This window comes from Oncorhynchus gorbuscha, linkage group LG02 (assembly GCF_021184085.1).
Source record: "Oncorhynchus gorbuscha isolate QuinsamMale2020 ecotype Even-year linkage group LG02, OgorEven_v1.0, whole genome shotgun sequence".
In the NCBI taxonomy this organism is placed as follows: Eukaryota; Metazoa; Chordata; class Actinopteri; order Salmoniformes; family Salmonidae; genus Oncorhynchus; species Oncorhynchus gorbuscha.
In genome coordinates, this window is record NC_060174.1 from 67811701 (window position 1) to 67839070 (window position 27370).

Genomic DNA, 27370 nt, shown 5'->3' on the forward strand with positions numbered 1-27370 from the left:
CGCTTTGGATAAAAGCGTCTGCTAAATGGCATATATTATATATTATTATATTATTATTATTATATTATCAGTAGGCTACAGACTGAAGCACAGACTAGGCCTAATTGTGCATGAGTTGACCATTTGTTGTCACGCCAAGATGAAGTTAGTCCTGTCTTTGTCTAAATCAAAATAAGGAATGCTGTAACAGATGCCTCGTCTACCATCACTTGTTGTAAAACAGGTAGCCTAGCGGTTAAGTGTTGGCTAGTAACCTATTGAGATCATAGAAAGAGCATGTTGTGTCTCCACCCGATGACAGGCACAACACAAAAACCTCAGATGATGTAAAAGAGGGTCTAAGTGGCAATATATACAAATATGAAAAATATCGGAGTTTACGAGATTTTAGATAATTGACGTTTAATGTAAAAATTTAAAAGAGACATTGTACATTATTTAAAAAAAACTCAATTATAAAATGGGTTGTTTTTTAAATTATATCAATCCAAACCATGTATCTTTTCCACTGACGAAGACATGGATGTCTCATGGTATGGTGGGGTATGCAAAATAGATACAATTTGAGCACCTTTATCTCTTGAACGCATTCAGGTCCAAAAAGTCCCTTTCTGGCCACTTCTACAATGAAAGGTTTCGTTCAAATCAAAAGAGGTGCTGTCAAAAAGAGAATTTAAATGGATTTACCAACATAGTTTTGTTTGGTTTGTTTCACGTTTTCCACCTTGGTGCTAACAGGTAATGAATTATCAGGTAACACCTCTCTGCTATTTGTTCAATGCTATTTCCTTGCTTCTGTGGTTATAAGACACAACTGGTAAGACTTGTTGTGATGCATTCCCTTGACCCAAGACTCATCTTTTATGTATTGTTTTATAAACTTAATAATAATAATCCCCGTTGGTATATCATAAAGCAGTGTTGCAAAATGCAGGCCTATCAGGCCACATCTCCTCGCAAATTTGTCAGAAGCAGAAATATGCAAATGATGTCAGAGAAATGTACAATTAGGAATCTGATTCTTGGATATGAATATCTGGTGCGTTTAATCTCAGATGTGTCAGATGGACGTCAGGATGTCCCTAACTCAGAGAGTGGGCCCGGAGAGAAGCGTGGAGCTGAGGAGTCTCCTTGGAGCTCAGACAACTTCTCCCTGGAGGTCACGAGCTGTCTTGACCTTCAGTAATCCCAATGGTAGTTCAATACTACTACAGATATATAAAAAAAAAACACATAACAAGAAGAAACAATATCCTCACGTAAAGGTATAATGTCAAAAACGGTTGTGTATGATATTGAGGATATGATTGCTGTCTGTCTTCAGATATGAAGTGGTTCGTCACTGAGAGCAAGAGCAACAAGAGTTTCCAGAAGAAGGATTTGATTGCTGGAGAGGGTTCAGAGTGTGAGAGTGGAGAATTGGTTGTTGTTTCTCCAGATTTTAATTACAGTACAGGTACTGTACTGTATCATGCCTGAAAGTGCTTAGTGAAAATAAATTGTCAGGTGATGTTTAAATTCCATTTTCAGATTGGAATTTTATTTCTTGCTTTGCAGTTCAACAATAACCAGGACATATTAGGTCATTATAATTGGTCGTATGTACATGTATAATACATTATAGATAAACATATGTCTGTAACAATGATTTGTACACACAGATACTGATACAATTGATTTTGTCACCTCTTCTTGTGAGGGTGAGTGCGATGACACATTTGGTCACTAGAGGGCAGGGACATGTCATTTATAGAAGTCATTGCAGACAAAGTACATCGTTTGCAAGTGTCCGAGTGTGAATGAGAGTATTTGATTGTATCGGGCACTTAAAAAAAAAAATGTCATTCACTTATATTATGAACTATTGTATGTACAATATGAGGTCACATGGCCAGACAGAAACAAAGTCTACAAATCCAGTGGGCAAATTACACTACATTCTGATAAACAGTCAACAGTAACGTCTCATGGTGTGAATGTCACATGCCATATAATAGCAGCACAGGTGAGTGTATCTTGGCAGCACATGTGAATGTGGGGGTTGTTGGGTTGATGTGAGATAATAATTGTCAAACAGTAGGTCAGGTATTTCTACTGCGTCACAGATTGGGCTGTCGCCTGTGGCAGGAAACAGTTAGGTTAATCTGAGGACCATAGGAAGATGTCACAACACCAAAAGGTTTAGAAACCACTGAAGTTGAGGGAACCTATGCCCAGTGGAACTACATCAACTGGCTGTTGAGGCAGGGGTACATTTTTTAAAGGTGGACAGGTATCCCATATGGGGCCGGGATGCCTGGATGACACATCCAGATGTCCTTGTATCCCCTCCGCCAACCTCCTGGAAGCCATCCAACATACTGTAGCTCTGACTGGACATTCTGTACCTTTTAGGGATGAACACACATATACATTCAAGTAAATCCATCCAGGTTAGTCACCAATTCACCACAAGTGGGTCTGCAACAGAGAGGATCACCAAAACATTTAACTGCCTATGTCTCCATCAGTTAGCTGGGAAATTATCAGCACAGACACAGCTATTTAGACAGTTAATATTGACTCGGCTCTCTGTTCTCTTTATCTTCTTGGTATGGGTTTGTTCTCCTTTGTTTTATACGCAGGTGGTAGATAACGTATCAGTCATTTTATATCATACTGTACTAGCTCCTGCACAACTGTCCCTCATTCACCTTTATAAAGTGTCCTGCATGTGTTACCTAGTCCCTATCCAGTGTGTATTGTATTTTACCAGGTCTGGTCAGCAATGTTGCTGCCATTGCTCTTCTGAGAGGTGAGGCTCTTTCCCTCTGGCTAATTGTCTTTAGGGAGGGTGTCTGTGTGGCCATTGGTCAGATCAGTGTCTCTGTGTTCGCTAGAGAGGGGCACTTGTTTCTGCAAGGACACGCAGATAGTTGTGGATATGTGTCTCCACCGCGGCCCCCTGCAGCACAGCAGCTCCCCATAGGCTCTGCGGAAGTCCCTATTCAAGGCTGGGTACAGGATGGGATTGACAACGGAGTTAAAGTAGCCCAGCCACAGCACCACAGAGTGGGCAGTAGTAGGGGGGTTAGTCTCTGCCCCGATGCCCATGCAGGTAAAGAAGGTGTAATAGGGGAACCAGCAGATAATGAAGGCCCCCAGGACTGCTGCTAGAGTCACTGTGGCCTTGTGCTCCCGCGCTGTGGCCGCCGCTGATGCTGTGGGGGCGAATGAGGGTGTGGCAGCTCGGATACGCCGTACCTGAATGGATGGATAAAGACAGGTTAAAGAGAAAGAGGGTCAGCAGATGGATGACTGAAATGATGACATTAATAAATGGATGGAACTACAGTAGCTACTACTAATTATTCCAATACTACTATTGCTGCTCCAGTCATAATTACTGTTATCACTACTACCACTGATGATACTACCACACAACAAATAAATAAAATGAACCTGTTTGCGTGCTATCTGAAAGATGCAGTGGTACATCCCGCACATGACCAGTAGTGGGAGGTAGAAGGTGCCAAAGGCATCTAGGAGCACGTAGTTGTTATGCCACTCAAAGCGGCAGGTGCGTCCCTCCTCCACCTCGTCCCAAATGCCCCAGTCCAGGTTCTGCACCCTGAAGTCAGCCGTGTTCCAGCCCAGGTGGATGGGGAGGAAGGACATGGCCAGGGAAGTGACCCAGATGGTGGTGATGGCCAGGGCTACTCGGGGAGGGGTGACCCTGCGGGGGTAGCAGAGTGGGGCTGAGATGGCCAGGTAACGGTCCACACTGATGGCCAGCAGAGTCAGAATGGAGGCCGTACAAAACATCACATCCAGAGACACATAGATGTTACATAGGGTGCCCCCCAGGGGCCAGTGTCCACTCCGCAGCTCCAGGGTGGCAGAGAAGGGAAGCACCAGCAGGCCCAGCAACAGATCCGTCACAGCTAGTGACACAACAAAGCAGTTAGCAATGCGGCGCAGGCGGCGGCTGAGCCCCACGGCCAAACACACCAGCACGTTCCCGCCGATGGTCAACACGATGAAGGACACCAGAAACAGCCAACGGAGTGCCGTGGAGATCATGGTGTGCCTCCCCCTGCACTAGGTCACAAGGTCCGGCCCTGCCTCCACATCAGACCTACTGCTTCTGTCAGCTTATCTTCTCCTGCAGGCAGGACTACAGACAGGACTACTGCATAGAATCCAGCCCTCTGCTTAACAAGCTTGTTGAGGACTTGGTATAATGACAGGGTCCTGTCAATTCAGCTGTCAGTATCCATCAGATTAATGAGGGCTTCACACTGTCGGGGGATGCTGTATTGCAGCCATCTCTTGTTTAATAATTTCACAGAAGATGTCCTCTTTCAAGCTGCCCTGGTGTACAAAAAAACAAAACAATGGCCATTGGGCTATGTCGATTTCAACATGATAGTGCATTAGTAGACTGATGTTAAGTGGTACGAGGTTAAGGCTGTGTTGATTTCAACATGATAGTGCATTAGTAGACTGATGTTAAGTGGTACGAGGTTAAGGCTGTGTTGATTTCAACATGATAGTGCATTAGTAGACTGATGTTAAGTGGTACGAGGTTAAGGCTGTGTTGATTTCAACATGATAGTGCATTAGTAGACTGATGTTAAGTGGTACGAGGTTAAGGCTGTGTTGATTTCAACATGATAGTGCATTAGTAGACTGATGTTAAGTGGTACGAGGTTAAGGCTGTGTTGATTTCAACATGATAGTGCATTAGTTAGACTGATGTTAAGTGGTACGAGGTTAAGGCTGTGTTGATTTCAACATGATAGTGCATTAGTAGACTGATGTTAAGTGGTACGAGGTTAAGGCTGTGTTGGATAACATGACAGCCTTTAGGTAAAGGTAAAAAAAACATTGACCCATGAGAAAATTGTCATTACGCAAATATATAATATATATACTTTTTATGTATGAAAATTCACGTCTCTTAGACTACAGAACTGAAACAATGGCCCTTTGGTGTCTAATATACAGTACATGGTTGAAATATCAAAGGTCGTCCTTCACTTCATTGAATAATTGTTTTCTTTCATGATGGTAATTCAATTGCACATCATGTGAAGGAGAAATGTTAATGAATGCACTTGCCTCTGATGCAGTGTGGTGCTGTTTGTTCTGGAAGAACACAAGAACATTACGCCAGCATTAGCTTGAAGCTTCGCTAAAGTTTATCTGCAGGCCTTTTGATTATGCAGCTTACATATTGGACCCAGAACCCAGGAGTCAAAGATGACCTAAAGGCCTGCTCAAAATATGCATTTAAAATCTAACATTGAATATTGGGAAATTGCCACCAGGCGAGGCATTGTTTTATAAACCATGTTGAGACATCATTAGCACTTCTTAGAAGGCCACATCACATTTGGGCTCTAACATTAGCTTGGACTTGTCCAAGGTACTGAAAATGTCCAGACTAGTGAAAATATCCATGTTCTTATGGGGATATGTTATAATTCCACTAGCTGCCCTCCCTCTACAACTCCCTAACCCAGGTGAAGTACTGTAGCTAGTGTTCCCATTACAGACAGATGAAACCTGGCCTGAACAGGGCTGATCCAATACAATCATTAAGGATGGATGACACCGACATAGGGGAGCTATGAAAGCTCCCAGTTGATGCGATTATACTGTGCCATCCAAACGGCAATCAAATTACAGAGGCATGAGGCGCTACGCAGGCAACATCCACAGCAGGCAGCCAGCCCAGTCAGCACAGGCCAAACATACAGTACTTTCCTCACAAGATCATGAATTAACCATAGTCTGAATATAAGGAAAGATTGACTGTAATTTAGAGAAAATATGCACAGGCAATCAGGAGTCAGCCAGGAAAGAGATCTTTGTTGAGGGCCGACTATGCACTTCATATCTAGTAATGGTGAAGTGGGCCTGGATAAATGCCTCAACAGAGCAAAACCCACCAAAGGGACCTGATGAAAAGGAGGGAGCTATATGACAGGTATATCAGGTAAGACCCAAGTGCAGACTGTGTAGAAGTATAATGTTTATTGTAATAGGGGCAGGTTAAGGCAGACAGGGGTCGATAATCCAGAGTAGTGGGGCAAAGGTACAGGACGGCAGGCAGGTCCAGGGTCAGGTCAGGCAGAGGTCGGTAATCCAGAGTCGGGACAAAAGGTACAGGACGGCAGGCAGACTTAGGGTCAGGCAGAGTCATCAGGCAGGCGAGCTCAGAGTCAGGACAGGCAAGGGTCAAAACCAGGAGGGTGGGAAAAGAGACTGGAAAAAGCAGGAGCTGAGACAAAACTATGGTAGGCTTAACTTCTTCGAGATAGGGGGCGCTCTTTTAATTTTTGGATAAAAAACGTTCCCGTTTTAAACAAGATATTTTGTCACGAAAAGATGCTCGACTATGCATGTAATTGACAGCTTTGGAAAGAAAAAACTCTGACGTTTCCAAAACTGCAAAGATATTATCTGTGAGTGCCCCAGAACTAATGCTACAGGCGAAACCAAGATGAAGTTCCATACAGGAAATGCCCCAGATTCTGAATGCGCTGTGTTCCAATATCTCCTTATATGGCTGTGAATGCGCCAGGAATGAGCCTCCCCTTTCTGTCGTTTCCCCAAGGTGTCTGCAGCATTGTGACGTATTTGTAGGCATATCATTGGAAGATTGACCATAAGAGACTACATTTACCAGGTGTCCGCCCGGTGTCCTGTGTCGAAATTATTGCGTAATCTCTTGGTCCATGCGTGTTCCATTTCTTCAGAGGAGAAAGTCAACTGCCACGAATGATTTATCATCGATAGATATGTGAAAAACACCTTGAGGATTGATTCTAAACATCGTTTGCCATGTTTCTGTCGATATTATGGAGTTAATTTGGAAAAAAGTTTGCATTTTAATGACTTAATTTTAGTTTTTTTTCTTACCCAAACGTGATGAAGAAAACGGAGTGATTTGTCAACAAAAATCATCTTTTTGTAAAAACATTTGCTATCTAACTGAGAGTCTCCTCATTGAAAACATCCGAAGTTCTTCAAAGGTAAATGATTTTATTTGAATGCTTTTCTGGTTTTTGTGAAAATGTTGCATGCTGAATGCCAGGCATAATCCTATGCTAGGCTATCAATACTGTTACACAAATGCTTGTTTAGCTATGGTTCAAAAGCATATTTTGAAAATCTGAGATGACAGTGTTGTTAACAAAAGGCTAAGCTTGAGAGCAAATAGATTTATTTCATTTCATTTGCGATTTTCATGAATAGATAACGTTGCGTTATGCTAATGAGCTTGCGGATAGATTTACACAATCCTGGATACAGGTTTCTTTCGTAGCTAAACGTGACGCAGAAAACGGAGCGATTTGTCCTAAACAAATAATTTTTCAGGAAAAACTGAACATTTGCTATCTAACTGAGAGTCTCCTCATTGAAAACATCCAAAGTTCTTCAAAGGTAAATAATTTTATTTGAAGGCTTTTCTGGTTTTGTGAAAATGTTGCCTGCTGAATGCTAACGCTAAATGCTACGCTAGATATCAATAGCTATCAATACTGTTACACAAATGCTTGTTTTGCTATGGTTGAGAAGCATATTTTTGAAAATCTGAGATGACAGTGTTGTTAACAAAAGGCTAAGCTTGAGAGCTAGCGTATTGATTTAATTTAATTTGCGATTTTCATGAATAGTTAACGTTACGTTATGGTAATGGGCTTGAGGCTGTAGTCACGATCCCGGATCCGGGATGGCTCGACGCAAGAAGTTAAACAAACTAGACAAACTGGCACAAACAGACAGAAAACACAGGTATAAATACCCATTGGATAAGTGGGGAAGATGGGTGACACCTGGAGGAGGGTGGCAACAAGCATAAGGACAGGTAAAACAGATCAGGGCGTGACAGTACCACCCACTCCCCTGCATCCTACCTGGGCCCATACCTGGTTGAGCGGGGTGCCGGCGCTGGGACTCAGAGATGAGGCCTGGGTCCAGGACATCCCTAGCGGAGACCCAGCACCTCTCCCCCGGGCCATAACCCTCCCAGTCAACCAGGTACAGGAATCCCCTGCCCCCAGGTCGAGCCTTCAGGAGACGTCTCATCACGTACGCTGGTTGGCCGTCAATGAGACAGGGGAGAGGGGTAGGCCTGGAAACAACAGTTTTAACTCCAGACACAGAAAAGGTAGGAACAATATGGAGGGTACGGGGCAACAGAGGACAAACAGCAGAGGGGCTAATGATCTTGGAGCGGGGGTAAATCAAGTCTCGGCTTCCGGGGTCATAGCCTATAGAGGCCTATAGTGGCGTGCCGGCACCTCAGGCTTGACCTTCTTGGATACCGGTCATTGCTGTGGAAGCAAAATGGCCCGGGTCTTACTGAACCCCTTCCGGAGGTCCTGGTACTCTGCGGAGCTGGCAGAGGGGTCTGGGGCAATTTCCAAGCCCCCAGGAAGACGTCCCGGGGCAGGCAGAGCTGACTTCAGGCAATGAGTGTGGCAGGACGGGCTTTAGCCCATGATGGCACCAGTAACCCAGTCAATGGAGGGATTGTGTTGCTGGAGCCAAGAGAATCCCAATACCACGGGAACCTGCGGAGAATCAACCAGCAGGAATTGGATCGTCTCGCTGTGGTTCCGACACTCGTAGGTTGGGGGTGGTCTGGTGGGTAACCCGGCCTATAGAGCAGACATCCAGTGCTCTAATACCCATGGGAATGGAGAGGGGTTGAGTGGGGATGCTCAGCTCGGACACCAGGGTAACACCCATGAGACTCACATCGCCCCCCCCCCCGAGTCGATGAGTACCTCGAGAGACTTGGAATGTTCACCCCACCGCAGGGTGGCGAGCAAGGGGAGACAAAGAAATTATCTTTAAGGCCCACCAGAGTACTCACTCCAACGAATGAGTAAGGTCTCTTGAGGGGACAGGTAGACACATAATGACCGGCAGTAATTCAATACAGACAACTCTGGGTATGGTGTCGGCTGGAGACAGCCTAGCTGCATCGACATCGAGGCTCTTGGAGGGACTCGAGTAAGCTTGGACCCTCTCGGACACGTAAACGCTGGGGACTTCCGGAGTTCAGATGCAAGGTGGGATCCCTGAGTGAGCGATTGGGACCACAATCGTACCTCTTCTCCCTCCTTCGTTCCCGTAGCCGACCATCAGGGTCAGACAAGGCAGAGGTTGGTAATCCAGAGTAGGGGCAAAGGTACAGGATGGCAGGCAGGCTCAGGGGCAGGCAGAGGTCAAAACCAGGAGGGTGAGAGAAGAGAGACTGGAAAAAGCAGGAGCTGACACACAAAACGCTGGTAGGCTTGAACAAACAAGATAAACTGGCACAGACAGAAAACAGGTATAAATAACCCAGGGGATAAGTGGGGAAGATGGGTGACACCTGAAGGGGGGTGGAGACAAGCACAATGACTGCCCTTGCTGTCTCTGCCTGGCCGGTTCCCCTCTTTCCACTGGGATTCTCTGCCTATAACCCTATTATAGGGGCTGAGTCACTGGCTTACTGGTGCTCTTTCACGTCGTCCCTAGGAGGGGTCCGTCACTTGAGTGGGTTGAGTCACTGATGTCATCTTCCTGTCTGGGTTGGCGCCCCCCCTTGGGTCGTGCCGTGGCGGAGATCTTTGTGGGCTATACTCGGCCTTGTCTCAGGATGGTAAGTTGGTGGTTGAAGATATCCCTCTAGTGGTGTAGGGGCTGTGCTTTGGCAAAGTGGGTGGGGTTATATCCTTCCTGTTTGGCACTGTCCAGGGGTATCATCGGATGGGGCCACATTGTCTCCTGACCCAGCCTCCAGTATTTATGCTGCAGTAGTTTGTGTCGGGGGGCTAGGGTCAGTTTGTTATATCTGGAGTACTTCTCCTGTCTTATCCGGTGTCCTGTGTGAATTTAAGTATGTTCTCTCTAATTCTCTCTTTCTCTCTCTGAGGACCTGAGCCCTAGGACCATGCCTCAGGACTACCTGGCATGATGACTCCTTGCTGTCCCCAGTCCACCTGGCCGTGCTGCTGCTCCAGCTTCAACTGTTCTGCCTGCGGCTATGGAATCCTGACCTGTTCACCGGACGTGCTACCTGTCCCAGACCTATTATTTGACCATGCTGGTCAATTATGAACATTTGAACATCTTGGCCATGTTCCACCCCTCACAGCCTGGTTCCTCTCTAGGTTTTGGCCTTTCTAGGGAGTTTTTCCTAACCAACGTGCTTCAACACCTGCATTGCTTGCTGTTTGGGGTTTTAGGCTGGGTTTCTGTACAGCACTTTGAGATATCAACTGATGTACGACGGGCTTTATAAATACATTTGATTTGAAGGACAGGTGAAACAGATCAGGGTGTGACAAGGTATGCAAAGGCTCTAAACATTTATATCCTGCAACTCAAAGACAATGCAGTCCCCATGCATAACTGCGGGCAGAGATATGCACTGTAGAGCTGGCTTTATGTTTTTTTTTTTCAATCACAGACAAGCATTTTTTTGGAACAATGTTGTCGATTTTTAAAACAGAGTCCACAAGTTTTTGAAAAACAGTAAATGGGTTTTCCAAATCTCAAAACAAATACATTCATCAAAACTATATTGAGCTGTCAAAATTGCAAATACATTCATCAAAAGAACGACTGCCTGCAAAAACACAACCGTGCTTATCTATTTAGTCCGAGCAGACAAAACAGGAAGTTAGTTTGTCTTTTAAAAATCCAAGTAGGTCAATACATTTTCTTTGCAGTCAGTAAATCATGATCAAAATTGGAAGTAGATGTAGTGATGTGCACTGGGAGTCGGGAAGCAAGTTCAAGGGGTGGATCATTTAATAAATTGAACATAATACAAAACAAGAAACATGAACAACGCAGACAGGAAACAGAAACAATGTCGCCTGGGGAAGGAACCAAAGGGAGTGACATGTTACATTTTTCCCCCTTCATTTAACTAGGCAGAACAATAGATTTTTACCTTGTCAGCTTGGGGATTTGATCTTGCAACCTTTTGGTTACTTGTCGAGTGCTCTAACCATTAGGCTACCTGACGCCCCAGTGGGCTTGACGGGCTCCCCTGCCTTAAAGATATAGGGCAGGTAATCAAGGAGGTGATGGAGTCCAGGTGAGAGTCATTATGATGAACCGGCTGAGGTGTGAGAGCCTAATGAGCTAGCTAAGACTTCCCCGGTTGCCTCGGTCAAGGCACTGGGAACCTGTTCACCCAGCTGAGGCAGGAGAGCCTGACAAACAGGCTGAGGCCTCCCAGGTAGCTCCGGTTTGGACACTCAGACCTGACTTCACCTCCAACACAAAAGAAAACTCCCTGATGCTTCCCTATGGTGAGGCGTCATTCTGTAATGTGTTTGCTTAGAAGCAAGTTCAGAGAGTGAAACATTTAATGAACATAAACCAGAACAGAAAACAGAAACAATGACACCTGGGGAAGGAATCAAAGGGAGTGACATATATAGGGCAGGTTATCAAGGAAGTGATGGAGTCCAGGTGAGTGTCATTATGCGCTGATGCGCGTAACGATGGGGACAGGTGAGCAGCCTGGTGACCTAGAGGCTGGAGAGGGAGCACATCTGACAAAATGTGCCAATAGCAAGTGTGACAGTAGAACTATCCAAAGGTGCAGAATTATATTACTCTCTTTTTTTATTAATATTTAATATTTTTTTAATATTTGTGTGTAGTATTCATTCATCAGTGTCATCAAATCAAATCAAATCAAATCAAATCAAATTTTTATTTGTCACATACACATGGTTAGCAGATGTTAATGCGAGTGTAGCGAAATGCGAATCCATGTATTCAATACATAGGCTGGCTTGCTCATAGTTTTGTAGACTTTCCATAGGTGCACGTAACGTAAACACAATCCACAATAGAAATAAGGAAAGATGAATACAATGTGGGAACACAACTGATATGAATGTGTAGGCATCAATCCACACACACACTTACAGAGAACACAGAAACATGCAGAACACAAAGTATAACGATGAACAGTAATTGTGTAAGCTAAATGGCTTCACACTTCTCCTTAGGTAACATGAAGGGTCTAGACCATTCATAAAATATTCTTGAAATTGTGTCATTCTGTTTTCTTTCTCGCATAATATCATCCATATGAGTTTGTGTCCGACTTTGACTGCAGTCCCACGTGAAAAAAATACTACAGTTTGCTGTAGAATACTGTAGTAAACTGTAGAACTGTACTATACTACACAATGTAGTGTCTCTCATTCGTGTGTAGCAATTACTATAGAATATTGCGATGAGATGTAAATACTACAGTATCCTACAGTCTGCAAAAACACTACAGTTTAACTATAGTAATACTATAGTTAACTAGGCAAGTCAGTTAAGGATTTGATCTAGCAACCTTTGCGGTTACTGGTCCAATGCTCTAACCACAAGGATACCTGCCTACCTACAGTTTATGGAAAATTTGCTCTTTTAGTATTTGCCAAGTAGGTTTCCTCAAGGAGAAAGCCCTCCTTTTCTATGCAAAATATAATAAAATAATACACTATAGTAAAACTACAGTATAATGTCCACAAAAACACAACAGTAAATATTACAGTATACTGTAGTACAGCCCGCAAAACACCATAGAAAGTACTATAGAATATACTACAGTTTATTAACTAGAGTAATACTACAGTATTTATACTATATTAAACTGTAAATACTATAGTCTATTACAGTAATATCTGCAAAAACTCTATAGGAAAAAAATACAGTATACCACAGTCTGCAAAAAGAATATAGTCCACAAAAACACTACAGCTTTTTAACTATAATATTTTTTCATGTGGGAGTGGTATAAACAAAAATCTATTCAGTGGAAATGCCAAAATTTTCCATAAACTTTAATTTGACAAAAACCGTCCTCCATAGTCTAGACATGGCATTAACACCCGCAGACATTTTCAGTAGGCTTGGACAAAAGACACTTTTATACTGTTAGGGGCAATTATTTCTTAACCTCAGGTCGATGTCTGCACCCCGCTGAAATCTAATTAGCACAATAAAAAAATCCCCATAAAAATCAATCAGTTTAAGCTAGAGGCACAGTATCTATTCTTTTGCATTGGATGGATCTCAATCCACCCCTTCCGCCGACTGTATGAAACACTTCTGCATCTGCAGTGAAAGGTGACAGAGTGTGAGCAATGTTGATCAGACCATGAGATATCCAAAAATCAGTATTCTCACACAATCATCTGTAGCCTCCGAACGGTTTAGCCTACAAACTACTCTATGGAAAGATGAGACTCTCACGAATACGTACAGTACCAGTCAAAAGTTTGGACACACCTACTCATTCTTTTCTTTATTTGAACTATTTTCTACATTGTAGAATAATAGTGAAAACATCAAAACTATGAATTAACACATATGGAATCATGTAGTAAAAGAGTGTTAAACAAATCAAAATATATTTTATATTTCAGATTCTTCAAAGTACCCACCCTTTGCCTTGATGACAGCTTTGCATACTCTTGACATTCTCTCAACCAGCTTCATGAGGAATGCTTTTCCAACAGTCATGAAGGAGTTCCCACATATGCTGAGCACATGTTGGCTGCTTTTCCTTCACTCTGCATTCCAACTCATCCCAAACCATCTCAATAGGGTTGAGGTTGGGTGAATGTGGAGGCCAGGTCATCTGATGCAGCACTCCATCACTATCGTTCTTGGTCAAATAGCCCTTACACAGGTGTCTTTTGGGTCATTGTCTTGTCAAAAAAGAAATGATAGTCCCACTAAGTGCAAACCAGATGGGATGGCGTATCGCTACAGAATGCTGTGGTAGCCATGCTGGTTAAGTGTGCCTTGAATTTTAAATCAATCACTGACAGTGTCACCAGCAAAGCACCCCCACACCATCACACCTCCTCCATGCTTCACGGTGGGAACTACACATGCGGAGATCATCTGTTCACCTACTCTATGTCTCACAAAGACACGGCGGTTGGAACCAAAACTCTCAAATTTGGATTCATCAGACCAAAGGACAGATTTCCACCAGTCTAATGTCCATTGCTTGTGTTTCTTGGCCCAAACAAGTCTCTTCTTATTTTAGTAGTGGTTTCTTTGCAGCAATTCAACCATGAAGGCCTGATTCATGCAATCTACAATCTACAATGTAGAAAATAGTAAAAATCAAGAAAGAAACCCTTGAATGAGTAGGCGTGTCCGATCTTTCGACTGGTCTCTATGATGCCCCCAGTACTCACAATACTCGTCTGAAGGTCCCCCGGGACCAGTTAACAAGATTAATATATATGATAGACACTTCCAAACAAACTTCCTTTATATTTGTTTTTGGGGGGATTATCTGTTGTTCCATGTAGTGAATCTGTCTATCAATTAAATTATTTGTTTTAAACAATTCTAAATCAAATAGCAAAATTATCCTCTGTATGACCTTCTTAAAACAAGAGGGAGATAGAGAAAGGGAGAGGGGAGAGAGAGAGAATGAAAGGGAGTGGGGGCGAGAGAGAGAAGGAAAAGGAGAAGGGGGAGAGAGAAGGAGAGGAAGAGGGAGAGAGACAAGGAAAGGGAGACGGGGAGAGAGAGAAGGAAAGGGAGTGGGGGCGAGAGAGAAGGAGAGGGAGACGGGGAGAGAGAGAAGGAAAGGGAGTGGGGGCGAGAGAGAAAGAGAGGGAGAGGGAGAGAGAGAAGGAGAGGGAGAGGGAGAGAGAGAAGGAAAGGGAGACTGGGAGAGAGAGAATGAAAGGGAGGGGGGCGAGAGAGAGAGGAGAGGGAGAGGGAGAAAGGAGAGAGAAGGAAAGGGAGTGGGGGAGAGAGAGAAAAGAGAGGGAGAGGGAGAGAGAGAAGGAAAGGGGGTGGGGGCGAGAGAGAAGGAGAGGGAGACGGGAGAGAGAGAGAAGGAAAGGGAGTGGGGGCGAGAGAGAAAGGAGAGGGAGAGGGAGAGAGAGAGAAGGAAAGGGAGTGGGGGCGAGAGAGAAGGAGAGGGAGACGGGAGAGAGAGAAGGGAAGGAAAGGGGGAGTGGGGGCGAGAGAGAAAGAGAGGGAGAGGGAGAGAGAGAGAAGGAAAGGGAGTGGGGGCGAGAGAGAAAGAGAGGGAGACGGGGAGAGAGAGAGAGGAAAGGGAGTGGGGGCGAGAGAGAAAGAGAGGGAGAGGGAGAGAGAGAGAAGGAAAGGGAGAGGGAGAGGGAGAGAGAGAAGGAGAGGGAGACGGGGAGAGAGAGAAGGAAGGAAAGGGAGTGGGGGCGAGAGAGAAAGAGAGGGAGAGGGAGGAGAGAGAGAGAAGAAAAGGGAGTGGGGGGAGAGAGAGGAGAGGGAGACGGGGAGAGAGAGAAGGAAAGGGAGTGGGGGCGAGAGAGAAAGAGAGGAGAGGGAGAGAGAGAAAGAAAGGGAGACGGGGAGAGAGAGAATGAAAGGGAGTGGGGGCGAGAGAGAGAAGGAAAAGGAGAAGGGGGAGAGAGAAGGAGAGGGAGAGGGAGAGGGAGAAGGAAAGGGGAGATGGGGAGAGAGAGAAGGAAAGGGAGAGGGGGCGAGAGAGAGAGGAGAGGGAGAGGGAGAGAGAAAGGAAAGGGAGAGGGGAGAGAGAGAATGAAAGGGAGTGGGGACGAGAGAGAAGGAGAGGGAGACGGGGAGAGAGAGAAGGAGAGGGAGAGGAGAGAAAGGAAAGGGAAAGGGAAAGGGAAAGGGAAAGGGAAAGGAAAGGGAAAGGGAGAGGGAGAGGGAGAGGGAGAGGGAGAAGGAAAGGGAGACGGGGAGAGGGAGAGAAAGAGAGAGAAATGGAATGGAGATGAGAGAGAGAGAGAAGGAAATGGAAAAAGAGGAGACGGGGAAAGAGAAGGAAAGGGAGTGGGGGCAAGAGAGAGATGGAAAAGGAGAGGGGGAGAGAGAGAAGGAAAGGGAGAGGGAGAGAGAAGGAAAGGGAGAGGAGAGAGAGAAGGAAAGGGAGAGGGGGAGAGAGAAGGAAAGGGAGACGGGGAGAGAGAAGAAGGAAAGGGAGAGGGGAGAGAGAAGGAAAAGGAGAGGAGAGAAAAAGGAGAGGGGGAGAGAGAGAGGGGAGAGGAAATGGAGACGGGGAAAGAGAAGGAAAGGGAGTGGGGGCAAGAGAGAGATGGAAAAGGAGAGGGGGAGAGAGAGAAGGAAAGGGAGAGGGAGAGAGAGAAGGAAAGGGAGAGGGAGAGAGAGAAGGAAAGGGAGAGGGGGAGAGAGAAGGAAAGGAGTGGGGGCAAGAGAGAGATGGAAAAGGAGAGGGGGAGAGAGAGAGGAAAGGGAGAGGGAGAGAGAGAAAGGAAAGGGAGAGGGAGAGAGAGAAGGAAAGGAGAGGGGGAGAGAGAGAAGGAAAGGGAGACGGGGAGAGAGAGAAGGAAAGGGAGAGGGGGAGAGAGAAGGAAAGGGAGACGGGGAGAGAGAGAAGGAAAAGGAGAGGGGGAGAGAGAGTGTTTGTGAGAGACCAAAAGAATGAGAGAGATAATGTACATGTATACCCTGCAATACAGACAATGATTTACAACAACGACAGTGGAAAAGTGGTATCGAAATTGATTATCATAATGGCCTCACTGTATAAGAACACCACAAATGTCTCACTTGCGTTCTGCCCTTTGGAGCAACCAAGTGAAACAAAGTCAATATAGATTCCTCTGTGGTGTGAACTCTTGTCCGTTTCCATGGAGACTTTAATAGCCATGAGTGGCAAGTCTGTGCTCTCCCTGGTGATTTCAACAGGCAGTGTTGTCTTCTTGCCCACCTGAGCAGGGTTCTGGGTACTGTCAGGGAGGGGACAAAGATAACAGGGTGTTGTTGACTAAAGTGGTTTGGTTAGACTGTTGAACCAACTCATGAGCTGTCATCTCTACCTTTACATTTCACCCACGCTGCACGCATGGAACTACAGTTCTTAGGCAGTCATGATAGCTCAAGAAAATGACTTTGGTCACAGTATTTCAGCAGTGACACAATCACGTGTGACACTGTCCTATTCTATTTACCAGCTCAGAAGTACTATTATGACTACTGAGGTTCTCATGTGGCGGGACCCTTTGTCAAATATTTCTACTGACGGACCTGGTTAGTATGACTTGGTAAGTCAATTTGAGGCAGTAGATGTGATGTATCCCTCAATATGGTGTATGAAATTATTATTCAGTTTTGAGAGAAGAGAATTGAATTGATCTTAGGGAATCCACCTGTGTACGTTTATCAGCAAAGGTCAGCTGAGTGAGTGACGTCTGGTCACCCTAAGTGCATGTACTCCACTCTACAGCACTCAAGATCAATGGTAGATAGACAACAGAACAGATGGGCCATTATTTAAAAAAGGGTGAAATTGAATGGTCTTCTTGCCCAAGGAATGAGCCACCCCGCATGGCTGCCAATGTGATAGGGATGCAACCAGGGCCAACGTGGATGTCGGTTACTCATGTGCAGGACATAAAGTGTTCAGAAAACCATTCTGAACCGCACTAATTTGGAGGGAAGGTGTGTTTTTGGAGAGAGATGTAAGGAGATGGACCAAATTCATTTACATGCATACTTCTTATCCTTGCTTGTGTGTTCAGATCCAATGGGGAATCCACAGAATCCCTGTGGGATGCAGAAACTGGTAGAGAACATGTCTGTGCAACAATGTCTCTTGAAAACTTCCACATTATTTCTAGGATCTTCCCCTTCGATAACGGAGACCAGACCAGCTCGGCGGCAGAGAGACCAGCTAGCTGCATTCGGGTCAGTGTGAGACAAGTGGGTGGACCGCCTTCCCCTGTTTTACAACCCTGGGCCCAACGTTACTATTGATGAGCAGCTTATGCCATTTATGTGCCACTGCCCCTTCAGGCAGTACATACCGTCTAAACCCACAAAAAAATGGAATCAAGATCTAGGCTGCCTGTGTTGCTGCTTCATCATATGAGTGGAACTTGCAAGTGTTTACAGGGAAGCCAGGTGGAGGAGCCCTTGACAAGAACCAAGGGATATGAGTTTTCGTGGATGTGACACAGGGACTCCGTGTCCATAACACCACATGCAATCACTTTTTTACTTCCCACTTTTTTACTTCCCACAAGCTGGGACAAGAGCTCCTCAACAGGAAGCTGACGATGGTAGGAACAGTATGAAAAAACAAGCCAGAATACACGGAACAGGCCTATCAATTCCTCTAAGTTTGTGTTTGTGGCCGACACATCCCTAGTGTCCTGCATTCCAAAGAAAGGCAGAAATGTGGTAATCATGAGCACGCTGTATACGGGTGGGAGAATCTGCGGCCAGGAACATCAAAAACAGAAAACATAATGGATTACAATGCCACACAATTTAGACAAGTTGGTGACTGGCTACAGCTGCAAAAGAAGAACCCTGTGCTGGCCATGTGATATTCTTCAACATCTGGACATCTCGGCGTACAACGTGTGTGTCATCTGGAAAGCGTTGAACCCAGATTGGAACAGAGGGAAGCTCCAGAGGAGACAGCTCTTTCTGGGGGAGCTGGGCAAGGCATTGGTAAGACCTCAAATCCAGAGGAGGAAACATATCCCAAGGACCTCAGCTTTCGCACCCACTGTGAGGAGGATTCAGGAGGAGGATGCTGGTGCCTCATCCCCCCGACCCACAGAACCAACAACTCAGTCCCTCATGTGGGGTGTAGACCGGCCTTAATTTGTATTCAATGGGGCTCATTTATCGTTAAATACTGTAAGTAAAATATGTCCTTCCAATGTGTTCTGTTCAAAGCAATACATATCGGTAGTGATGAAAACCTTGTTAACTCTATTTTTGTTCAAGATAAACAGGATTTTTTCTCCACCCATGTCTTGAGCATAATTGATTATAATCGGAACTAGAAGCACAAGCATTTCGCTACACTCACAATAACATCTGTTACCATGTGTATGTGACCAATACAACTAGATTTGATAGGAACATTTTATTGATAAATGTGATCTAGCAGAGGTAAATGGCAAATATTAACCATGTATGCTGTCTATATTGCTTGTAATTGATATAAGTCAACATCTAAGTATTAAATATTAAGTATTTTTTACATAAATTATGGTTGTATTTTTTTTTAAACCCAATAATGTTGAGGGTCCATTAGACCCGCTTATATTAGGTGAATAACAAACACATGACTACCACACACAAGTTAAGTGCCTTTGAACGGGTATAGTAGTAGGTACCAGAAGAACTACAAGTTCAGTAATACGTTGTGATATGTCACAATACACTTCTGTGAATCAAATCCCACCCACATAATCAATTAAGCAGTGACAGCCTACCATAAACACGTTTCTAATAAGTGCAGTTCCATTCACAACCACAAAAACCAATAGGCTACCAAGAAAACCATAATATCATAATTTCAGTGATGAAACATACCCATATGTAGCTACAGCCAGGGGTGTAATTTGGGTTCTTGCATTGGATTTATATTGAATTCTGCTTATATCACACTATACCACAAACATTAAAGTAAAACAAAATGCTTTTGACCAAGAAGTGACAGGTTCAATGGCACAAAATCTCACTGTGCTCTCCCAGGGCAATTTCCTACACACAGGAAATCACATGTATTTGTGGGCTATTGTGGACTTTATTGAGTTCCTTATATAGATGGTACACTGATTATCGACACAATGACTGCTTGTTCTGTCACATAAACTGAAATTGTCACGGCCTGATCTGTTTCACCTGTCTTTGTGATTGTCTCCACCCCCCTCCAGGTGTCGCCCATCTTCCCCATTATCCCCTGTGTATTTATACCTGTGTTCTCTGTTTGTCTGTTGCCAGTTCGTCTTGTTTGTCAAGCTTACCAGCATTTGTTGTCACGCCTTGGTCATTGTATTTTGTGTTTTTGTTCTATGTTTGGGTAGGCCAGGGTGTGACATGGGTTTATATGTTGTTTTTCGTATTGGGGTTTGTAGTATTTGGGATCGCGGCTGATTAGGGGTGTTGTATAGGCTTGGCTGCCTGAGGCGATTCTCAATCAGAGTCAGGTGATTCTCATTGTCTCTGATTGGGAACCGTATTTAGGTAGCCTGAGTTTCGCTTTGTATTTCGTGGGTGATTGTTCCTGTCTCTGTGTAGTGTTCACCAGATAGGCTGTAATAGGTTTCTCGTTCCGTTTGTTGTTTTTGTATTGAGTTATTTCATGTATCGTTTCGTTTTCGTTCATTTAAGATCATGAGTAACAAACACGCTGCATTTCGGTCCGACTCTCTTCCTTCAACAGACGAACGCCGTTACATTTGCCCTGTCAGCTCCTGTCTTTTCCCAGCCTCTCTTTTTCACACCCTCCTGGTTTTTGACCCTTGCCTGTCGTGACCCTGAACCCGCCAGCCTGACCACTCTGCCTGACCCTGAGCCTCCCTGCCGCCCTGTACCATTGCCCCATCTGGATTTCCGACAACTGCCTGACCTGAGCCTGCCTGCCGTCCTGTACCTTTGCCTCTGTTGCTGCAATAAACGTTACTTCGACACGGTCTGCATCTGGGTCTTACCTTGTCCTTATAGAAATTAGGCAAACTATTTGAATTATAGTAACCAGGAACTGGAGGAGTGATTTCAGCATATTGCACCTTTAAGTAACCTTCTGTCTTATGTAACTGTACCAAACGTAACATATGATACTAATTTGAGTTTCCCAGATTTATGTTTACAGTGGCTTGCGAAAGTATTCACCCCCTTTGGCATTTTTCCTCATTTGTTGCCTTACAACCTGGAATTAAAAATATTTTGGGGGATTTGTATCATTTGATTTACACAACATGCCTACCACTTTGAAGATGCAAAATATTTTTTGTTGTGAAACAAACAAGAAATAATACAAATCAACTGAAAACTTGAGCGTGCATAGCTGTTCAATACTTTGTAGAGCCACCTTTACAGCTGAAAGTATCTTGGGGTATGTCTCTATAAGCTTGGCACATCGAGCCACTGGGATTTTTGCCCATTCTTCAAGGCAAAACTTCTCCAGCTTCTTCAAGTTGTATGGGTTCCACTGACATATAGTAATCTTTAAGTCATACCACAGGTTCTACATCGGATTGAGATGTGGGCTTTGAATAGGCCATTCCAAGACATTTAAATGTTTCCCCTTAAACCACTCAAGTGTTGCTTTAGCAGAATGCTTAGGGTTATTGTCCCGCTGGAAGGTGAACTTCCGTCCTAGTCTCAAATCTCTGGAAGACTGAAACAGGTTTTCCAAAAGAATTTCCCTGTATTTAGTGCCATCCACCATTCCTTCAATTCTGACCAGTTTCTCAGTCGCTGCCGATGAAAAACATCCCCACAGCATGATGCTGCCACCACCATGCTTCACTGTGAGGATGCTATTCTCGGCGTGATGAGAGATGCTTATTTTTTTCTTTGAGCAGTGACTTTTTTTCTGGCCATTCTCCCGTAAAACCCAGCTCTGTGGAGTGTATGGCATAAAGTGGTCCTATGGACAGATACTGTCCTATGTCCTATGGACAGTTGTACCAGATCTTATTTAGGGGCTTCATAGCGAAGGGGATGAATACATATGCACGCACAACTTTTCAATTATTATTTTATTTCAATTTTTTAAACAGGTAATTTTTTTCATTTCACTTCACCAATTTGGACTGGTTTGTGTATGTCCATTACATTACACGTCCAAATCAATTTAAATTACAGGTTGTAATGCAACAAAATAGGACAAAATGCCAAGGGGAATGAAAACTTTTCCAAGGCACTCTACCTTGTTATGTATAGTCTATGAGACCAGCCTGTCTACACATACAGCAGAGCACCTTGTCCATTGTGTTGATACGGTGCCTGTCACTCAATCTTTTACATTTTTTGATATTTTTTTTGTAGGGACATGAAACTAAAACTGCAGGAGCTAAAGTTTGAACTGAAGGGGCTGAATCCCCTGTAGCCTTCGTTGTTCCGTGTCCGACTACAGATTAAAGCAAGATTTTGATCAAATCCAACCAGCCAGATTGAAACAATCTTCTTGAAACAATTTTCAAAGAGTTGCAGCTTCCTTGATGCTTTGTGGAACTTCCTAAGTAGTAAATTACTCCGTTCTCCCTGAAATATACCTGTAAGAAATCCCTCAAATGCCAGTTGGATTAGTTCAGCTTTCCTCGGGTGTAGCATGCCTCTTCTGTGCTGACTGAACACATTTGTCAATGCAGAACATTTGTTTTCGCAGGTAGCCGTGGATGCCCCAAAAGTCAGTCCATGTTTCAGTGCAGTAAGCATGGCCAGGATGGTGGAGAGATACCCAGAGGATCATTGCTGGAATTCAAGTGGGGTCCTCATTGGAGCCAGAGAGGACCATCGCTCACCAGCAAACACTGGTGAGTGACAGTAAAATCAGCTTCCATCAAATCTGTTTGGCTTGGTTCAAGCAGTGGTTTGACGTTTTTCACATCTAGAAAGTCATGGCTCTCCGGGTCAAGGGCACACAACGTCTCCACCAGTTGGCTGTTGCTTTCGCTGAATCGTTCTGCCATTTTACCAATGACAGCATCTAACACGCTGAAAAACCCTACTTTCCATTGTCTCTTTTCCTCGGTCCTGCTGGCCTACTGTACTGTCCACCATATATTGCTGGAAATGTGTATGTACATAACATTGTCATTTGCTTGGAGCTGGTGGTGTGTCAATGCCACCAGCACTGCACTGTGCCCAAATGACTTCGTACTCGTTGAGGATTCTGTGTACCATGGTGACTGTAAACTTAAAGCCAGCTTCAGCAGCCCTGTCGCCTCCAGTCTTACTTTTGTGTTGTAGGAACGCAGGCTAAGCCCCATTTAGCCCCCTCGTGGAGTCGTACTTGCGATTTCAAAGTGTACTTACATATTTACTTATGGCCCTGCTTACTCCAGACAACTTGCCAGACAAAATTAAACATGCTTATTTTTCTAATGAATATGAGTTCTGGGGGCTAAAAGTATTACATTCTAAAGCATTAAACATCTCACTAAAAGCTTCAGTCGTTGAAAAGTTATTCTTAAACCTGAATGGGGTTCTCCTGTAGATTAGTACGAATGGCTCACCCCTTGTTTAAATAATTGCCCTTTCCCCTTCATCCACACTACAACCTCTTCCTTTCGGTTAATTGAGATCGGAAACCATGTTCAAAATATGATTAAAAATGCTATTATCTTTGCTAATGACATGAATGGTGGAGTTGTGTCACACGTGCAGGGTACATAAACACATGGGGGAAAAAATAAGCAAATCTGCTTTCTCATGTGCATGCTGAGAACGTTGTGGTAATATTAGGTCAAACTTAAATATAACATTTTCTAAATATTCTGCTCTGAGGACGTCCAAGACAAGGTCAAATGTATATTGCATGAACATCAATTGAATATTTTGTTTAACCTAAAACAAATACCTTGTGAACGTCATATAAACGGACTTATTTCATTTTTTAAGACCATTAAGGGAACGTCCTGTGCAACCTAACCTAAACTCCTGTGCAACCTAACTAAAACATTGTATGGATGTCATCACAACTGAGCATAGTTTGTGTTTTGGGAATCTCTTGTAATGTACCCACACTGTTCCCACGACCTATTTAAATGTTCTGGGAACCTTCACGTAACTTAAAGGCTGTCCTGTCAACATTCTTGCAACATCAAAGGAATGTTTTGAGCAGTCCGATACAAACATTATCTGAATGTCAGCACAACGGGACAGTTTTAGTGTTTAGGTAACCATATCCCCACAATGTTCCCACAACCTAAAGAAATGTTTTATTAAAGAACATAGAACATGTATTCCGGGAATGTTCTTACAACATCAGGTGAATGTTTTTTGTACCCTAAAAGTAGCATTGTAATAATTTGTACAACTTGACAGTTTTTCTATTTTGGGAACATATCTTTCGGGATGTCCCCACAATGTTCCCGCCAGACTGTTCCCACAACCTAAGAAAATATTCGGAGAACTTTTAAAGAACAAATTAAATGTGTTCTAGGACACATACAGTACCAGTCAACAGTTTGGACACAACTACTCATTCGAGGGTTTTTCTTTATTTTTGACTATTTTCTACATTAGAATAATAGTGAAGACATCAGAACTATGAAATAACACATGGAATCATGTAGTAACCAAAAAAGTGTTAAACAAATCTAAATATATTTTATATTTGAGATTCTTCAAATTAACCACCCTTTGCCTTGATGACAGTTTGGTCTAAGATAGCTCCCAATGCGTTCTCCAGTATCATAAACATTTTAGAAAAAGGCTCTGTGTCATTATCCTTCCAAGGTGAGGTATTGAAAACAGGGATTTCAATCATTTTGACCCTTACCTTCATAAAAAAGTAATTAAAAGTCATGACGATCTTACTAAACTCTGTTCTACATGAGACTGCCTTTATGACCAAAATGATCAGATGTACACATTGTAGGCTATTTTGAAACGTTTCAGACTAATATCAATACCACATAAGCCATCTTCTATCAGAGAAGTTGTTTATTGACTATTTTCTTAGTTAACTAGGCAATTCAGCTAAGAAAACAAATTATTATTTACAACGACAACCTACCAGGGAACAGTGGATTAACTGCCTTGTTCAAGGGCAGATCGACAAATGTTTACCTAAGCTTAGGGATTCAGTCCAGTAACCTTTCGGTTCACTGGCCCAACACTCTAACCACTAGGTTACCTGCCACCCCAACGTTTTCTAAAAACGTGGTCGCATAAAATATTTGTGCAGAAACAATGGATTGTCAATGGATTACATGACACCTTGAGTTTAATAACATATATTTTGGTTATTGAACTACAGTAAGTAAAGTGGATTTACATCAGGTAACATAATTACTGTAATGGGAATAACATCACGGGTACAAGATCTGTACAACTCAGTAACACATAATTATGGATAGGAGTGTCATTCTCTTCATGGTGATGTACCCTGACCAGGTACACAAAGGCAGCAATATGCAATATCATCATTATTGGTATTCTACACACTTGCTCATATTCATATGAGCTCAGGCCTCAAACAAGTACAAATGTGGTTGTTCTGGACCAGACCAAATCTGAACCAATCATAGTCGTCTATGTTTCACAGCTTTAGACATCGCAGTATGGCAAAGTAGAACACAGTAGAGTACAGTACAGCAGACTACATCACAGTAGAGTACAGTGCAGTATAGTAGAGTACATTGGAGTAGTTCGGTGCAGTACAGTAAAATAGAGTACAGTAAAGTGCGGTATAGTACAGAAAGAAAAAGAAAAAAAGGAAGAATCAAATCAAATCAAATGTATTTATATAGCCCTTCTTACATCAGCTGATATCTCAAAGTGCTGTACAGAAACCCAGCCTAAAACCCAAAACAGCAAGCAATGCAGGTGTAGAAGCACGAAAGAAACAGTTGCACAAAAAGTGCATACGAGTGTGTACAACTATGCCCCCAAATATTCAAATGAGCCCCACCTCTACATTATGAAGTAGCTGGGCTTGGTGTGGGCTAGCACAACACGGGCCAGCCTACACCAGGCCAACACAAACTAACCTGCACCAATCCCACATCAGCCCAACACGGGCTAGCGATCACCAGCCGGCTTGTTTTGGGCTAGTGATGGCTAGCCCATGTTGGGCTGATGTGGGATTGGTGTGGGTTAGCTTGTATTGGCCGGGGTTAGGCTGGGCCGTGTTGGGCTGGTGTTGGCTTGATGTGTTTGGCTGGTGATGCTGTGGATTTGGCTGGTGATGCTGGTCTAGCCCATGTTGGGCTGGTGAGAGCTTGGTGTAGGCTAGCCTGTGCCTACCTTGCCCACTGAATACCCACATGTCAATGCTGGGTAAATAAGACATCTCCTCAGGGTTAGGTATAAACCGGTATGTTTTTATAGTCACTGCCTAGAGTCAGAAGTCTGGGTCCATCCCAACAGCAGGATAAATCATTGAACAGTAGAACAGAACAGAGCACCGCTAAGCTACAACCACCTATTAGCATGCTAACCAATGACGGCAAAACCCAGATGGATCACTATGCAAACACATCAATCTCTCCATATATGTTACAGAGTGTGCATGTAAACAAAGATGCACATACACATACACCACAGGAGGTTGGTGGCACCTTAATTGGGGAGGGTGGGCTCAAAGGCTGCAATGGAGTAGTTGGAATGGCATCGAACTCATCAAACACATGGTTTCCATACCATACCATACCATACCATTCACTCACTACACTACACTAATTATGAGCCGTCCTCCTCTCAGCAGCCTCCTGTGACGGACACACACCCAGGCACACAAACGCACAAAGGAACAGTACATATGTGAGCCTGAGACTTCTCCGAACTGCAGAAGACCAGCCAAATACACAGTATGTTCAAAACATAGCATCATTTACATTTTTTGTTACAGTGTATTTGCGTTGTCATGAAAACCCAAACCTAGGCAACACAGTGACAAGGGGCTGGTTTCAATTATGGACACTATAGGCATAGAGGAACTCTGTCATGCCTACATTGATAAGAGAGAGAAAAAATGGTGGGACCCTCCCGACCAATAACCAAGCAGACATGCCAGAACATCACAATTCAAAACCAAAGTTTGCAGAACTTTTGCAGTGGTTATAGTGAAGGTAGTTGATGCAAACAAGCCACTTGAAAAAAGCACTCTTTAAAAAGAAAAGAACCTCTGTGATCTCCATCTTGCTAGTTACTATTTTAAACAATTTTGTATTTTAATCAAGCGTATAAAGTAATGATGCAGGTAACGACGTAGGCAGTAGTTCCTCCATTCCAAAATAGTCCATCATTGAAACCGGACCCTGGTCACAGTGTTGCCTAGGATCGGGTTTTCGAGACTATTATTTATTTACGACTGTCAGAATACAGCAAGAGACTAAGACCCCCCCAGGAAACCACTTAAAGCACACACAGCGGTAATGTGGTTAACTATTACAACGTCCTGGACTGACATCTACACAAACTTAGAAATACACATTCACAATTTACATGAATCACAGCAAACACAACGAGTTTAAAGACAACCAAAGTGCCAAAAGCTGTGAAGGAGTTACAGAATGAGAAGCTCACCTCACACTGGCTGATGGGAGTCAGAATGACGACAGTGGTTCTCGCCAAACCTAACCTTCTGCTCAGGTTATAAATGTAATTTCAGTTTCCATCTGGTGTCTACTCCCTCTCCCTCCCTATCACTCTTTCCCGCTCTCTCCCTCTCTTCCTGTCCTTTGTTTGCTTACTCCCTCCTCCTCCTTTTAGTGTTCGTCATTGCCATATTTATTTGTTTATTGTTTACATCCTCCCATTCAATTGGATTGTAGTTACATAAATAGGATGAGAAATGAATCGTATAAAACAATTAAATGACAACTCTTCTCTCTCTCTGTCCCTATCTCTATTCCCTGTCGTTTCTCTGTCTCTCTCACACACT

At 43.8% G+C, this 27370-nt stretch overlaps 1 protein-coding gene and 1 non-coding gene across 3 annotated transcripts; one reads left to right on the forward strand and one right to left on the reverse strand.

Moving 5' to 3' along the window:
- Nucleotides 1–407: 407 nt before the first annotated feature.
- LOC124008001 (histamine H2 receptor-like) lies at nt 408–27370 on the reverse strand. Of its 2 annotated transcripts, none has more exons than XM_046318921.1 (3): nt 27013–27370; nt 3442–4353; nt 408–3243 (listed from the first exon to the last, which is right to left on the reverse strand). In XM_046318921.1, the coding sequence occupies exons 2-3, from the start codon at nt 4060–4062 to the stop codon at nt 2815–2817; spliced, it is 1050 nt and encodes a 349-aa protein (XP_046174877.1). In that variant the 5' UTR covers nt 4063–4353; nt 27013–27370; the 3' UTR covers nt 408–2814. The 2 variants fall into 2 exon arrangements, with proteins under 2 accessions (XP_046174877.1, XP_046174882.1); XM_046318926.1 differs by having other exon boundaries at nt 3442–5130.
- On the forward strand, nt 12419–12473 carry LOC124015952. The gene has a single exon (XR_006835266.1). It is a non-coding gene; the product is annotated as a U7 small nuclear RNA (small nuclear RNA).

Excerpts from the sequence above, each read along its gene's own strand:
- LOC124008001 (XM_046318921.1), bottom strand. The coding sequence starts at position 4,062 with ATGATCTCCACGGCACTCCGTTGGCTGTTTCTGGTGTCCTTCATCGTG. Across the intron at positions 3,244-3,441 it reads TTCAGATAGCACGCAAACAG|GTACGGCGTATCCGAGCTGC; the intron begins GTTCATTTTATT and ends CCATCCATTCAG.